The sequence below is a fragment of the Peromyscus californicus genome, unplaced genomic scaffold (genome assembly GCF_007827085.1).
Source record: "Peromyscus californicus insignis strain IS unplaced genomic scaffold, ASM782708v3 Scaffold_23__1_contigs__length_62951481, whole genome shotgun sequence".
NCBI classification, from domain to species: domain Eukaryota; kingdom Metazoa; phylum Chordata; class Mammalia; order Rodentia; family Cricetidae; genus Peromyscus; species Peromyscus californicus.
In genome coordinates, this window is record NW_026294534.1 from 52,816,514 (window position 1) to 52,833,602 (window position 17,089).

The following is a 17,089-nucleotide window of genomic DNA, read 5'->3' on the forward strand; positions in this document are numbered from 1 at the left end:
CACATTGTTAGCATTTCATAATGCTTCTGAGGGTCTTACAGACCACCTCCGAGGTGTAAGAATGCTATTCATTCACTAGTGAAGCCTATCACTGCTGGGTTTTCTTTCAGGGAAGAGCTATTAGTGCACATGGGAAACACAGGAAGTATAATTAGAACTGGTGGGATGTTGCAGGTGGAGGCTGGAAATGATTCGGGGATCTATCCAAGTTGACAGAGAAGTGCAGGTAGCCTTCCGGACTGCTGTTAGATGGGAGGTTTTGCAGTTCTGTTAGAACACGTAGCCCTTCAGCTTGTGCTTAGAGTGACAGCTTGGGGACCATCTAACTGAGCTGTTTGACTTTTCCAAGCAAAAGAGCAGTGGCAATCAATTAACCGCCAAAATGACCCACAATTGCGAAGAGAAAGATGTAACAGAGTTGTGAATTCAGGGCCTGACCCCACCCCAATTTCTCTGTAAAGTTAGGCAAATTGGGAAAGGGGATGGCTGAGATAGGTACAGGTTAAATGTAAGGCACTTGAAACTCTTTTATAGTGCCTTATAAGTTTATCTTTACTAGGAGGGAGAAACCCAGAAGATACTGTGAAAGAAAGAAGACCATTAATATCTCTTCCTCTTTCAATTTTCTTAGACTTAAGGAATGCCTGCTACTCTTCTTCTATTACCACAAAATAACTGGGTCTCCTTAATGGAAGAAACTGAAATTCCTCCTTTCTTCCCATCACCTACTAAACAATAAATCCAAATGTACTATTTATTAGTGTTCAGTATAGGAAAGATGGGGGCCTTATGTGAAAGTGAGAAGACCAATCATGTCCCCATCTTAGGCCCATGTGGCAAACACTCTGGTGGTTGCGTGTAGGTGAGATGGAGAACTGAGTTTATAACATTGTAGTTCCTAAGGGTATAAGTGCTACTCACAGTTTCCTAGAACCCCACCAGCCTGTCATTATTGTATGGAAAGTGACAAAAGATCCTGAATGTGTGTGTGTGATATATTAGATAGATAGATAGATAGATAGATAGATAGATAGATAGATAGATAGATAGATAGATAGATAGATAGATAGACAGATAGACAGATAGAGCCTGATATCTCAGGAACATCTCACAATGTAGACTACTCTCGGAGAACAGGATTCAAAGACCAGATTGTCTTACTGAGTTGAGTGAACCATGTGGTGAGAGAGGAAGAATTATAACTCCTTTAGAGACCAATTTCTAAGAGATTAGCCCAATGCATAATATGTCAGAGTCTTGTAGATCACATAGAAGGCTCATGAAGTATCTTTCTGATAGTTACATTATTGAGTATATTTATTGATAAAAGGTATATTATCATTGAATCTCAAAAGCTCCCACAGGCCAAGCATGACATATTAATCCCAAATAACACAATAACTGGGTCAGAGTAAGCTACCCAAATAGAGTAGCAACATTATATGAAAAAGAAAGTGTCAACAGACATTTGGTGCTCAAATTTATTTCACCCTTTGGAGCCTCTAAGGTGGAAAGTTTGGAAAAGCTACTTGGACTATTTCAAGTAAAGTTTTGAGCTAATTTCTATGAAGGACTAAATAGAATATCTAAGTGAGGACACATTATCACACTCTGTCCAATACCTGAAAGAATCGAGCTTCAAATTAAATGATGTCATGTGAGAGCTTCTCCCCCTCCCCAAGTTCAGAGACTGAGTTCACCCTAGCAAGCTTTCTACAAGCCTACATTTATTAGAGATAATTAGTCTTCTTTGGTTCTAAAAGCCCAAGATCCAAAGACCCTGGTTTGTGTGATAGCAAAGTTTGTTGTTTCAGTTTAGAGCAAATCTGTACTCTCTATACCTTTCTTTGCTACATAGATTTGATGACACACACCCACTTGGTGTGGGCCATCTGCTCTGATAAGGAGGCCACATAATAAACTATTGCAATATAAAAATAAATTCCCCTAAGTAAAGCTTTTGGTGAGAACAGGCAAAATATCCTAAAATAATGTGTTATTCTTTCAAGAGGGTGTCACATATAGAGAATGATAATTCAGTGTCCACTATGATGAAGATGATTATAATATCCTTGTATCTATATTTCACTTCTAACTTGTGATATCACAGCTGTGATATTTCTGAGTTAATTGTATATCCCAGTTGGATGAATGGATATAAAGTTGAATCTGTTCATGGTTTCTTCCCTTTGTCTTTCATGGGAAACACCAGAGCGAAAATTGTAGGAACAAATAGAGGTAGCTTTCTGTGGAAGGCTTAGTCCCAGTCAAGAGTGAGAAATTCTGCTCATGATTTCATGATTGTTCTCCTTGTGTTTATAGGGTTGGTGCTGGGTTTGCTAAAGAGATATATTAGTCCAGGAAAGATTGAGGCAGAAAACTGACCTGTTCTTCCTTATTCCCCAAGTTGTTCTTTTAGTATAGTAAAATTCTATTGCTTCAGTAAGAAAAGATCATGGCAATTGTTCTTTTTTTTTTTTTTTTACTCATAATTATATCAATGTTAACCCAATTCATGCCAGAATGATGAAAATCCTGAGTGAATTAAAATACCTTAGCTCTACATTCTTTCTCATAACTCATGTCCATTACTTACACTCAGTCCTTCCCCAACCTCTTACCTTTAACCTTTCTTGATCTCTTTTCTTGTTATAATGTACTCACTTCTCACTTGTACAATTGTTTGCACACATCTGTCTGTTGGCTAGATTCCACAGATGAGAGAGAAAAATATTTAATTTTTATCTCCTGGATTGTATAAACTCACTTAACATACATTCTATATCAATTTTCCTGAAAAGTTTTAACTTCATTTTTCTTTAAAACAAACAGCGTTCCTACATGTATACCATATTTGTCATCATTTCATCTGTTGATTAGCAACTTGTTGGATTCCAATATATTGCTGTGTTGAATTGACTAGAAACAAAACATTTTGGACCAGTTATATAGGTCATTCAACTATACTTGAGACCTGTTTATAAAAATATGCCTATATCATTTCAATGACCATAGAAACTGCCTTACACACTATGTAATGAACAGTATTGACTCAAAAAGGCCACTGTCTGTTCTAGATTTTGCCATTTCAACTGACTTGAGTCCCTTGGTTTCTATGGAGAGTTAAAAATCACATATTCCTGACAATATTTTTACTTAATGAAGGTCGCTTTAGTGACCACTTAAGAACAGTTTCCTTGGGTAAATAAGAATAGGATCTTGAGAGTTTATCTTTTGATAGACCAATGCCTACCAAGAATGTGTAGTCTTGTCTTTGTTTAGGTTTAAAGTAAAAAAGTATTTGTTGTGGGAGCATGTGGGTGTTTGAGTGCCAGGGTGGGAGGAGACAGATGCTCTCCTATTCATCCTACATGTGACTAGCAGATTTTCATGTCACTACCGAGTGGATGCCAAAAGCAGTTCACCAACCCTTAGCCAAAAATGTATCCGTCTGTTCCTAGGCAATAGAAGAGAAGGTACTATTTTTATTTTTATTTTTTGTTTTTTTTGAGACAGGGTTTCTCTGTGTAGCTTTGGACCCTTTTCTGGAACTCACTCTGTAGCCCAGACTGGTCTCAAATTCATAGAGATCCACCTGCCTTTGCCTCCTGAGTGCTGGGATTAAACAGGTGCACTACCAATGCCCGGCTGAGAAAGTGTTCTTATTGAGAACCTATCCTAAGCCATCTGCTGTGTCCCTGTTGCTGATCTCATCTTGAGCAGGTGTGTCTACACCCTGATGATAGGGATCTCTTATATATTACAGATTTGGCCTTTAATGGGATTATGTTTTCTACTTCTTTGATCTCATTATTCAACAAATGACTGTAAGATAACTGTCCTATGACTAGTATCAGAAACCTTCTCTGGCTTTGCTCTTCTCAACTTGTCATAACTTAAGCATTTCCAGTGTTGTTGTAGTTGGTGATGAGCCTGGGAGAGAAAGGACCTAAAAATGAGGCAGGTTAAAGTTTCATGTAATAGCCAACTTTATTCAGAGGATCAGACAGCATATACTCTGAGATTAAGAATAGTCACCCGACTAAAGCATACAGTCTCAAAGACAAGCCTCACAAAGCAAAACTATGTTTTTCCATAGAGGTATATGAATAAGTACAGCTGAAGCAAGCTCACTCACATCCACTACACATGGGAAGAGCACAGAAAACACATTCCAAGAACAATTCTGTGTTTTGAAGAAACTGAGGTCACAAGACTCATGTCTTGCTTTCTTGGAATTTTCTCACAAGCATTCAGAAATTTCCTCACACAACTTGATTTTTGGACCGTGTTCTAAGACCTAGGACTAAGGTTTGTAATCAGAAATGCATCAATCATGTCTTTCTCTGCATGCTTTGCATTATGGCTAATTATGGATTAGCAATCATGCCCTTTCTGTGGTACTTTGGTTCACTTATACCTTGCTAAATATTTCAGCTCTTTGCTAATTAAGTAAATTGGGCATTGTTAATTAGAAATGCAGTCAGTGGATACAGGGAAGACCATTTGAAAGAGAAACTTTTAATATTCTAGTGTCCTTTGTAAAAACTGTTTCTTAATGTTTCCTCATTCCCCCCCCCCCAATTAATCTAAGAGTATCAACATCAAGTGGTTTCTTGGTTATAGTGAGTAATGTCTATATAGTTATGTCCACAGAGTATATTTCCTATACATCTGATTTTGCTGTTCTTTCCAGAAATGTGTAGAGAAAAGGTCATTCAGTTGGATCATTTTAAAGAGAAATTGTTTTATTTATGAAGAAAGATTTTGCAAAGATAATTTTATCCAATTATATAAAATTTAAAGAGAACTTTGGATTGTTTAATGGAGATTATGGCTAAGAAACTTCGCTAACAGATGCTATTTACATTAACACTTAGGTAAGATTTAATAAATAATCTTATAGAAATTTTTATAGTGCCTACCAACATAAAAAAGAATCAGTAACTTGTCTCCAGAAACTATATAATTCACATTCATAATCAACATTTCTTATGAATTGAGTTTATTTTGACAGCCTCATATATGCAGTGCATTCTGATTACTTTCTGGCCCTACACTCTTTTACACCTTTTACTATTATTAACGCCCTCACCTATCATGTTGTTCTGTATTGGGACTCACTGAGCTTAAACTTGGGGGACCTGTTGTGACTGTGTGTTTAAAACTCTCCATTAGGGCCTGCTAGGTTCTCCAGTGGGAACATGACTGAAGACATAACTCCCACCCCAGACAATCACATAAGTAGCAAATATATCCACAGGGAAGAATAGGGCTCAATAAGCCCTTCTGCTATCTCTTCCTGGCTACTGGCAGACTTACTCCCTGCTCAGGCATAGTCATTTACTTTTAAAGACTGTGTCCTACCCAGAAGATGGCACTTTACATTTTTCATCCTTTTATATTTTCTCATATTCTGCCCATCTCCTTTTCCACATTATTCCTTGAGCCTTAGATGGAGTGAAATAAATGTCTTTAAAGAAGCAATATGTGTATGGTACTACTCACCCAACACTAACCACATTACATAAAAATATACAAAATTCACCCCTAAAATTAACCAGATTTAAAACAGACATGAATGGGAAATAACACATTTTTTTTGAGGAAAGCAACAATAAATCCAAATTCTAAAATCAATTCTTAATATACATTTATAGGTTTGTCAGTCACTCAAAGTTAATCTTGAACATTTTGTAAATTGTATAATTAAGAATTTTATATCATCAAATCCAAGGGATACTAACGTAATAAGTTGACAGAATTTACAGTAAAATATTAAATTAACTAATGTGGCTCTCATTAAAGCATTTATAATTAACTTCTTATTTCTACATTAGATTAGATGTTGGACATTTTATAGCATTTAAAATTCATTGTGCTTCTTCATAACAAAATCATTTTTACAATTATTAAATCATTGAATTAGTTTTGAAAATTTTGTTCCACTGAAGGAACCATTTCTCAATTGCAAACTTGCTCAAAACTGTCCACAGTTGTAATCATTTGTTGCAGGGGCAGTTAAGGATTCTGTTTGTCCACAAAAGAGTTTTTCAACAAGGAAACATGAAGTGTTTGAGGATGTTAGTGCTATATTAGTCACCGGGTGAGATTCTTGCTTCCTGATGTAAGTTGAATTAAATTCCTCTCCTGTGCATTTCACATTGGAGCCAGAATGTCTACCTCATTTCATTTTAAAATAATTTGCTCTGAGCAAATGATGGGAATATCTTCTAAAGAAAACATGTTACATCAGAATTAGCAGCTGTGGTTCTTTTGTGTAGGAAGATAATCATGGTCTCTTCAAATATGAAGTTAGAATAGAATATTTTCATCATATCAGATATTCAGCTCTAAGGTATTATCTTAAGGAGGATTTTAAGACACATGTTTAACATTTTATAATATGTCATGTTTCTAGAAAAATCAGTTCAGGCCCAAACAAAACTACATTAAAATACAAAATCACTTGGTTTTTAATATTTTGTTTTCCTTCAATTCTGTTAGTATTCTGTTAACTACTATGAAAACTTTATGACTATCTGGGTCATAAAGTTACATAAGTACCTCACATTTATTAAAATCTGAGACTTTGAGAAAGTCCACTTAAAAAACTTTGCATATGATGATTTAAATGGATGTATATGCATATATAGTTTTGTGCATGTGTTCACAATACGTGAACTTATACAAAACATAGGTGTGTATATAATATTGTAAGTATGGCTGTAAGATATATGCTACAATTATTTTGTGCATAAGTATGCACATTTGGTCTGTATACATATGTGTTTGAACTATTATCTTTGTGCAAAATCAGAAGTAACCATAGAATTATTTCATGTTTGTCAATTTATAAATGCAAATTTTTCAATGATTTCTTAATGTGTTATAATATGCCACTTGGGTGTGCAAGTCAGTGTCTGAAGAGACAATCAAGTCCCTGCTCCAATCACAGAGTCAAATATGAGAGAAACGTCATACATACTGAAATAGCTGAAACAAAACACAAACATACACAAAGGACAGCTCAGGAGATGAACTGTCAGTTTCTATATCATACTTCTGTCCTTTCATAACTTAAAGTTCTGTAATCCAGAGTATCAATAATGTGACAATTTCTGAGCCGTTGTATTCCTCTGTGATTTCTAGCCCAGATTGCAAATATATAGCTATAGTACTGCCTTGTCCATGGAACAATTAATTATAAAGAGTGTGTAGGATGTCCCTTAACAACATAGATATAAATGAAAACACTGTGAAATTACATGTACAGATAATATGCCTAAGCGTTCTTTGACTTTCTATTGACATGATTAAATCTAAATGTATTTGAGTAATATTTTATTTCTTTTTTTTTATTTACACAGTGCAAACTAGAATATCAGGCATGTGTCTTAGGAAAGCAGATCTCTATCAGATGTGAAGGGCATTGCCCATGTCCATCCGATAAATCCACAAGCACAGGCAGAAATGTTAAGAGAGGTAAGTACTACAAATTTGTTTATAGCTTTATATAAATTTATATATATATATATATATATATATATATAAATGAATATCAATTAATGAAAATGGATACAAAGTTTGCTTTTACACCTATGGCTAGGTATAAACAGCCTCTCCTCTGTCAGCTTATTCTCACTGGAGCCTCAATTATATAGAGAAAACTTTCCCAATCTTTCAATTTTACTATAAAAAATAAAATGAAACTTGCAGGACATTTATGTCTTATTTGGTAACCAAATATAAAATCTCTAAAGCATTTTTTTTCTGAAAATTATAAAATGTGTGAATTTAGTCTGATATTTGTAGATCTAGAATTGAAATTTAGTTGATCACATACAAAGTTGCTTGAATATTGTTTTTTAGAAAAGATGCCTACCCAGTGTACAGTGTATTTATGCATGTGAATTTCAATGGAACAATTAAATAAATAAAACATTTTAGCAGCTTGATAAAGTAGTAGTATCATATATACTTTGTGTAGCTAGAGTTTTCCTGCCTTGCCCACAGTCAGGACAAATCTTTGTCACCCACCAGTAAAATAGCCGCTCAGGCTCAACCAAGTAAACACAGAGACTTATATTGATTACAAACTGTATGGCCGTGGCAGGCTTCTTGCAAACTGTTCTTACAGCTTAAATTAATCCATTTCCATAAATCTATACCTTGCCACATGGCTCGTGGCTTACCGGCATCTTCACATGCGGCTTGTCATGGTGGCAGCTGGCAGTGTCTCCCTCACCCAGCTTCCTGTTCTCTCAATTCTCCTCTCTGTTAGTCCTGCCTATACTTCCTGCCTGGCCACTGGCCAATCAGTGATTTATTCATTGACCAATCAGCAACACATTTGACATACAGACCATCCCACAGCAACTTTGTGTTTTCTTAGATTGCTTACTGAAATTTTCATGATTTTGTCTGTGTGCGTGCACATGCACTGGTGAGCAACAGGTGTGTGAAATTGCCATTATACTTTTGAAAAGGTCTACAGAGTGCCAAAATCAACATTTGAATTGATAGCTGTTTGACTCTCATAATTTGAGAATTTTCATTCTATGGCAGAAAAGTATTCATTACTGGTCTTTTCTTCAAAGTTTTTGAATAATGGCTACAAAGATAGGAAAATGTGATTTCATGTCAAATTTCCTTAATTCAAACTACACTATTTTGAACATGGTACCCTGGATTTTTGTATTATAACAAAATGTCAAGGCTAACAAATTTATAAGAAGCAAAGGATAATTTGGGCTCATGACTCAGTGGTTTTACTCCATGATTTTGATATGATATCACAGTGTAGAACTGTGTGAAAAGCAGGAGGAGCATTCAGTGTATAGTAAGTAGCCAGGAAATAGATTTCCAAATCATTTTCAAGTGCTTGTCTCCTAAGGCCTAACTTCCTACACAGACTTCACATACTTAATGTGAAGATTCCCCGACCCTAGCAGTGTCACAAACTTGGAAGTCTGAGTATTCAGTCCAGGAACCTTTAAGGGACTTCAAAGACATAGCTCATAGTACAGCTATTGATCCGTGTTTTAATCTCATGATGAATATGTTATCTTAGACCTATTGTCTAAAACTCAGTGGTGTCACTTATTAACATATCAACTAGTAAAGTCATAACTCAGACAAATAACTTAAATAAAATAACGTGAAGACACTGACCTTTTGTTAAAACACCTAATCAGTATTATTGTTCAAAAGAAAATTAAATGATTTTAAAGTCGTCAATGAACACCCATTGTTCAGATACATGCACAGTGATGTCAACTACTCCAAGTGGCTGAGATGCCTTCTAGTAGTAGCCCTATGCTTTGTATATTGCTCTGCTGTCTCACAGTAGAGTAGATTAACTTCCATACTTGGTGACATATATCATTTTTTTCTCTGTATTCCAATCTGCTTTTCTTCAATACCCTCTAAAATAAATTTTGGCACAATGAACATATCAATTATCTCTACAACATATAAAACTAACTATACTTTTCTTTCAACTGAGATTTTGATATCTGTGCCTTCCTCACTCTGCTCCCAAGTGAATACATTTTCTCAATTGAATTGAAGAATTTTAACTTTAATAATCATATCAGGAATGATATAAATCCTACTGTACTCAATATTCATTTCTCTTATTTTACATATAGACAATTAAGAACTTTTGAAATGTCATCTTGATAAGTGTTTTCACCTAATTACCAAAGCCCTTCAACAAGGTTTCTGTTCAATAATATTTCCCAATTTCAAAATTACTTTTGAATGAAGAGATGTGTTTTATATGGTATCACATTATCATGTCATTTCATAAACTGTGACAGAATGCCAATATGAATTAAATTAGGACAGTAACACATCTTTAAAATAGAACTCTCAGTGAATAAACAATAATTGTTTTGTATCACTTAAATATTCATTACAGTATTTATATTAATATGTCAGGAAGCAAACTTTTCTTAAAGTTGTACAATCAGGGGATGAAGATAATTTGAGTTCAATGGTGCATCAAAAGAGAGGTAAGAGGCTTTTAAACTAATTCTGCTCTGACAGATTGTCAGGGCAAAGTAAGAACAGGATTTTGCCAGCTACTGTGAAAAAGCAGTACAGAAAATTTTGAATGTCATTTCTCCACAGTGCCAAAGGCCAAGAGGCATGGGAAATGTAAAACTCAGTTCAGCATCATTTCTAATCTTCCACCTGTCATTTATAGTATAAGCATGTCGTAGGGCAACTGTGCAGTGCAGGAAATTCTTTTTAATGTCATGTCTGTTATAGAAGTAGTGAGAAGGAAACTACACTCTATGAAATAGTTCTTCAATCTTCCTGATCCTCCCACTGAGGTCAAACTGATATCACACTAGGTTTTCAGGTTATTAATTGCAGAGTGAACCTTTTAAATTTGCTTGATCCTTATCAATACTAATAAAAATAGGTTTTATTGATGAAGTAGAGAAAAGTATATTTCATCATTATTCTCCTGATACAGTCCATAAATGATATATGTAAATTGGTCAAACATTTAGACTTAAACATGCTTAAATGAAGAATTAAAAATAATTTATACTTTTAGAATCCTGGATTCTAACTTTAGACACGTGTATAAACTAATCCTTCAATAAGTAACTTGAACATAATTTTCACATATCTCACACTTCTTTCAGCTTTCTCTTCTTATAAAAATGCCCCAGCATCACCTAAAAGAAATACTGTTCAGCTGTAAGAGGTATTATTTGAAAGGTATACCTACATGATTAAAAGAATGATGACATTTCAGCTGATTATAAAGGATCAATGCATGTTTGTATAGCTAAGAAAATATAATACTTATTATGAACATGAACTCTAACTAGATCATTTCCATAATTTTAATATATACATATAAAATGCAAATATCTATTTAATGAGACTTATAGAATCAAAGACCACCTAGAAAGATCTTAGGAAAATATCATATTTTCTTGTAACTTGAAGATGCTACCCTATGCATGTATTTAATTACAGTAGTTCCTAAGCAGAGAAAACCTTACTATAAAATTAAAAGTGCTCTGTTTTGTTATTCATTTGATTCTTTAGGTTCAGGGCATTATTTATTTGGCCTTTTCCTGTTCTATCTGGAGCGTGAATCGTGCCTGATGATTACCGTATTTATGGGTCTCATAAGCTTCAGTTTCCTATTGTGTCTTTGCTTCAACCCCTGCTCTTGGGTGTACGGCCTCAGAGTGTGTGCATCAGGCTTTGTTTCTGCTACAGTTGTCTGTCATCACTGCAGCAACCATATCAAGGTGCCAGATGAAAATGTGAAAAAGAAACAGTGTCTTATTTTGTCATGGCGTCTTGGCCAGTCAATGGGCCTGTGGCTTAATATTGATACCTTCTCCCCTGAAAATGTGAAGACATTCGGGCAGTTTCTTTCTGTTTTGCTTTGGTTTTGTTTGCTTACTTTCTGATTATTCGTTGAAGCTCTATCATTTGTCACTCACAGCCTTCACCTAGTTGGTTAGCTACTAAGATAAAGTGTTGGTGTAGCTAGAGATTTCCTGCCTGGCCCACAATCAAGACAAATCTTTGTCACCCCGCCAGTCCCACAGCTGCTCAGACCCAACCAAGTAAACACAGAGACTTATATTGGTTACAAACTGTATGGCTGTGGCAGGCTTCTTGCTAACTGTTCTTACAGCTTAAATTAATCTATTTCCATTAATCTATACCTTGCCACATGGTTCGTGGCTTACTGGCGTCTTCACATGCTGTTTGTCATCGTGGCGGCTGGCAGTGTCTCTCTGACTCAGCCTTCCACTTCCCAGTTTTATTCTCCTCCTTGTCCTGCGTATACTTTCTGCCTGGCCACTGGTCAATCAGTGATTTATTTATTGACCAATCAGCGACACACTTGACATACAGACCATCCCACAGCATGTTGGTAGTTAATTTCAAGTTCCCCGGAATCACATACACATACCTGAAGAACGACTGTATACCTTGGATCTGAAACCAGAAGTCATGCAAAATATATTTACAACATAAATTACCCAACAAGTATGAAAGGATCATTAGTTATTACCTCCAATTACCAGAATATAATGACAATTAGTGATCTTTTGAAAAAACGACAATGCAGTCATACAACATAAAAAGTAAGAATGGAAAGAAGGGGAGGTGGCTCCACAGTTAAAAGCATGTGCTCCTCTTCCAGAGGACCAGACTTCAGCTCACAGCACCTATGTCTTATAGCTCACAACAGCCTGTAGCTCCAGTTTCCCCTGCTTGGCTCCATGAAGACACACAGACATGTGGGACACAGTTACAATGATGCACACACACACACACACACACACACACACACACACACACACACTCATACTAATAAATATAAATAAAAATAAAAACACATGTTTTATAAAAGAGATTAGAAGGGAAAAGAAACATGTTGGCCTCTCTTCGAAATATTACATATTATTACATTATACATTTAATGTTCTCACTTTCTGACTTAGGTTATCTGGCAGCACAAGTGTATAAACAAATTATACTAGAGGTTTGGTTGATAATTCTAAAAAAGAAAAGGAAATGTCAAGGATTATAACGTTATGGTTTGCTCCAAGCGTCTCATAGTTACTAATTGCATACTTCAGTATCTAATTTGGGATGTGTTAAACACTGATTGCTTTAACTTAACATCATGAAATATCAGCAATTTGCATTTTGTAAAATGAACAACACTGTCCCATCACAATTCCTGCTGATTTGGCAAGATAGTACCATAGAAACCCCCACCCTAACACTCAACCAAGCATTCATCAGTTGAGTCCAACAGAGCTAGGTCCATTAGCAGAGTAGCAAAATTATGACATTCTGAATGATTAATGAGACACCCACTCAGTTTCTTCTTTAACTAAATTTGAAAATTTTAATTGAGTTTTTATAGAACACAGTTCTCCAAAACTTTATTTAAGAATATTAGTCTAATTATTCAAAAGATAGATTATATTAAAAGTGTACATGTGTAGACTTAAATTCGTGTCAGGGCATCATAGCATAGGAAGTGAGATAATGGTGATACTGCATACAGCTTGGGTCAGAGACAATCTATTTGTGTTTAGTACGTGCTTGTTCAGGATTTATAGGGAGATAACAGAATATACCTGCTGTTTTGTATTTGCCTTGTATTATTGAGGAAATGGAACCCTAGTGGTAAAGCTTGGCAGTTTAGGCAACTTTGTCTTATTTCTGACTTATGAGCAGATAAAAGGATGAATAGCATTAGAAGTAGATTACTGTTTCCCAGAGGAACCTGAGATTTCTGAGATTCATTTTCAGATCTACACTTGAATACTGTGAGCATTCCCCTGAGAATATCAAAGTGTCAGCTTTAAGAAATGTTAACTTATTACCCCAGGTTATTGCAGATGATATTCAATATAAGATTTAATTCATATTTCTTATTTCTAGAATGTGTAGCTTTAGCAGCAAAAACAAGCCAGAGAAGCATAGTAGCAAAATCACAAAATATGAGTGGCATGATAATTTGAAGTTGGCTCTTTTATCTTCTTTTTTCTTTATAAAAACGTATCAAATTTATTTCAACATTTAGTTTCATTTTTAGTAAGACTATTTGATGATTACTGTAACTTAAAATTCATTATCACAGGTACAGAAAACATTAACAAGCAGTTAAATACTGTAGTGAATAAAGTTACTGGACCATGCATGCAGAAAAGCCAGGTTTAATAGTCTCTCAAGTCTGTTTTGCCACTGAAAGGTTCCTGCTTTTATACTTTAGCCTTTTTATTGCAGTTCCTGCCATTACTGCTACACTCATGAAAATTTTTCCAAATTTAAACCTTTATTGGTTTAAATTAAAGTATGACTTCATAAATTTGAAATTTTAATTTTCACTTTGATCCTGTATGAGTAAAGAGTCACAGGACATCGCTACCATATTAGTTACCAACAGAATATAAACAGAAGTAGTGTCTACACAATCAACAAATTATCTGGTGACATGAACTAATTCACAGTCCTAGTGAGTGCAAGAAAAAAAAACAAAACGGAACCCAAGGTTTCAAGAGCACATGGTGTTTTCACTGCTGGCTTTAAGTCTTGTTACCCTTCTAGCAACTCATTTAAGAAAGTGACAGTGTACAAAAGTTATATCCATGGTCAAGATAATGAGACACCTATATAAAATGAGGTTTTAAATTGAAGAAATGTCTTAATAATTGCCAGCTGTGTTAAAGGCTAAAGTCATAAGACTGCAAGTAGCCATAATCATTAATAAAATTTTCCTTTGAGGAAGTCAGTAATGTTTCCATTCCAAAAAACATGCAGTGATTTTAAAATAGTGATTAATATACTTTATCTTTTTTAAGCCAAAGTAAACTTTTCACCTCAGAAGGTAATTCTCTTACATTCCGAATATCATCTCTCCGGAACTGAACCCCATTTTAAACTACCATTTAAACACAGTTCATAGTCTAAAACCATTTTTCTCTACATGGTGTTTTTTACCCGAGTACATTAAGCTCCAAAACGGCAAATGACTGTCAGTTTAAACAACTGTCACTACAGATTAAGCAGACAAAATGCTTGGGACCAGTAATGTTTTATTTTTATTTTTCAGATTTTAGAGTATTTTATAATACCTTGAGGATGGGATCCAAATCCAAACGCAAGGTTAATTTATATTTCTCATGGCTTGATGATATTTTTTAAACATTTTGAGTGCACCTATATTTTGACTGCAACCCATCACAAAATAGGGTGTCGAATTTTCCACTCTTGGCATCATGTCTGAACATGGGTGTTAGATTTAACAGTGCTTTGAGTTTTGAACTTTCACATTATGTATGCTCCACCTATATGGTAACTTCTAACTTAAATACCCGTTAGTGGGTTCCAACAAACTTCTATTTCTAAACCTAAAATTTACTACAGTATTGAGGTCAGACCATGACTCTTCTATATGGTTAGATTTAATTTACTGTATAATACTATCACAAAATCGACTGGAACCTTAGTGAGTCCTTCCAAAGCTGCAGAATTTTCCAGATGATTTTTCTCTAGTTGCAGAGTCTTTTCATCTTCAATCCGTTTTTAGTTGTTTAGCTTTTGCAATGTTTTTTTGACATTTTTGTTTCATCTTTTGCTCCTCTCTGGCTTCCATCATCTTGGCCAGTTTCCAGGACAGTACAACACTAGCTAGAAACAGTGGCATAAGGGCCAAGCTGACCATTGTAAGGAAGCCACATGGGTCCTTTGAAGCCCACTCCACAACATACTCAGACTAAACCTTTATATCAAGCATCTTCAAAGCAAGCAGAAAGCTGGAGCTTATATTGGAGTAGTGATCTCTAATTTTTTCTGGAAATATAAGTGAGCCAGTCACAATTCAGATGGCCACTGGTTATTGCATTTATTTTGACCATACACTTTTGAGAGGTTTTAATTCTATACAGTGGATGAACACCAGGAAAGAAGGAGGAAGGTGGAAACTATCTTCTTAAACATAAACTGAAATTGAAATGAAGCCATTTAACTCCACAAATTATTTTTTTAACATTATTTATTCATTTACTCCAAAAGTAATTATACGATATATATAGCATATATAAAATGTAAATATATATGTATGTGTGTCAACAACCTTAAGTACAGAAAGACTTTATGTTAAGTGAAAAGATTTTTTGCTTCTCTATTGTGTATATATATATATATATATATATATATATATATATATATAAGACTTTTGATATCACCATTAAAGATACTGTAATACTTTTGACAATTTATGTGTCTAATATTAAATTTTATACCATGCCTAAAATTTAACCATTCTGATTTTTGTTTGCCTTGACATTAGCCTATAGAATTCATTATTTTATCGTTGAAACTATTAAGCAATTACTTTTAATTAATGTTTAAGATTATTTAGTGCACATCTTTAATCAGTAATTTCTTTAACTCTTAGCCATACAACTTTTTCCTGTAATTATGGTATTTCTCTTGCAGTGCCCTTGTGAAATGTGTGGGATACCTTTTATAAACAAGTAATGGTGGTAGCTCTTCTGTAACAATCAAGGAGTTTAAGCCTAGCCAGGTAGAAACCCTTTGTACTGTAGTAGATGAAAGAGTTGGGCCATATTTATAGATTAAAAGACCAATTATTATTTTAACCAGCATTTAACTCTCTCCTCTTACATTTCTCATTCATTTGAGAGAATTAAAAAGTAAGGGCTGTGGTCTCCTCTATAGATATATACAAGACATTACTTTATAATCATCACTTCATTATTACCATGTTATTTTTTATCCAGAAGGTCAGCGACAGAGAACTTAAAATGAGTGTAGGTGCTAGTTTCTCATAGAACATCATTTAATTTGCTAAAACATTTTCTACAGACTGCATTCAAATTTTACTAACTTCACCAAGGATCTTCTTGACTTTTACTGGGAAATTTGAAAATGTTTGCTCCCCCAATGTGGTACAACGACCACAGACCAATGAAACAATTTCCAACAAGTTTGTCTCTGTGAACCAACAAGTTTACTTAGATTACTGACAGGAATGTGGATGAATATAGTAATTACATCACTGAAAAGCCCACCCCCACCATCAGTGTTGACTCAAGAAAAAGAAAAACAAAACAAAACAAAAAACAGTTGTATCCTTACAATCCATGGCCATTAAGAGGCAATTTTCATTATGGATTAAGACACGGCATTATTAGAATGGGCTTCTAATATATGTTAAGATCATTGAAAGTGGCTTCCCCTTTTTAAAATGGCACCTTGGCATTTTGCTGGTTCTGATTTCCAGGGCTTATGCAATATTCCTGCTATCATCACCCTAGTAATTGGGCATCTACTCATATAACCCCTTATTCCTTCAATCCATCTTAACTGCTCAATAGGCCCAGTACAACTGAGAACTGAATTGTTGATTTCTATACTTACTGCAAAGCTCAGGATTGTGTGTAATAAACATATTTTAACAGAGAACTCAGTTTTAATTACTAAGACTTCAGATGAGAACAAGAATGAGATAATAAAACCCAGGCTTGGCATGCAATAAAATACAATGGACAGA

General features: G+C 34.7%; 1 protein-coding gene and 1 pseudogene across 5 annotated transcripts in view; one reads left to right on the forward strand and one right to left on the reverse strand.

Annotated features, from left to right (window-relative positions):
- The window catches only part of Spock3 (SPARC (osteonectin), cwcv and kazal like domains proteoglycan 3), a 466,472-nt gene that overhangs the window by 368,299 nt on the left and 81,084 nt on the right, over positions 1 to 17,089 (forward strand). For all 5 annotated transcript variants that reach the window (XM_052752354.1, XM_052752352.1, XM_052752351.1 and 2 more), the window contains one exon: positions 7,371 to 7,485. In XM_052752354.1, the coding sequence (XP_052608314.1) occupies positions 7,371 to 7,485 (115 nt within the window). The remainder of the gene's footprint in view (positions 1 to 7,370; positions 7,486 to 17,089) is intronic.
- LOC128119149 (small integral membrane protein 15-like) lies at positions 14,071 to 15,307 on the reverse strand (annotated as a pseudogene).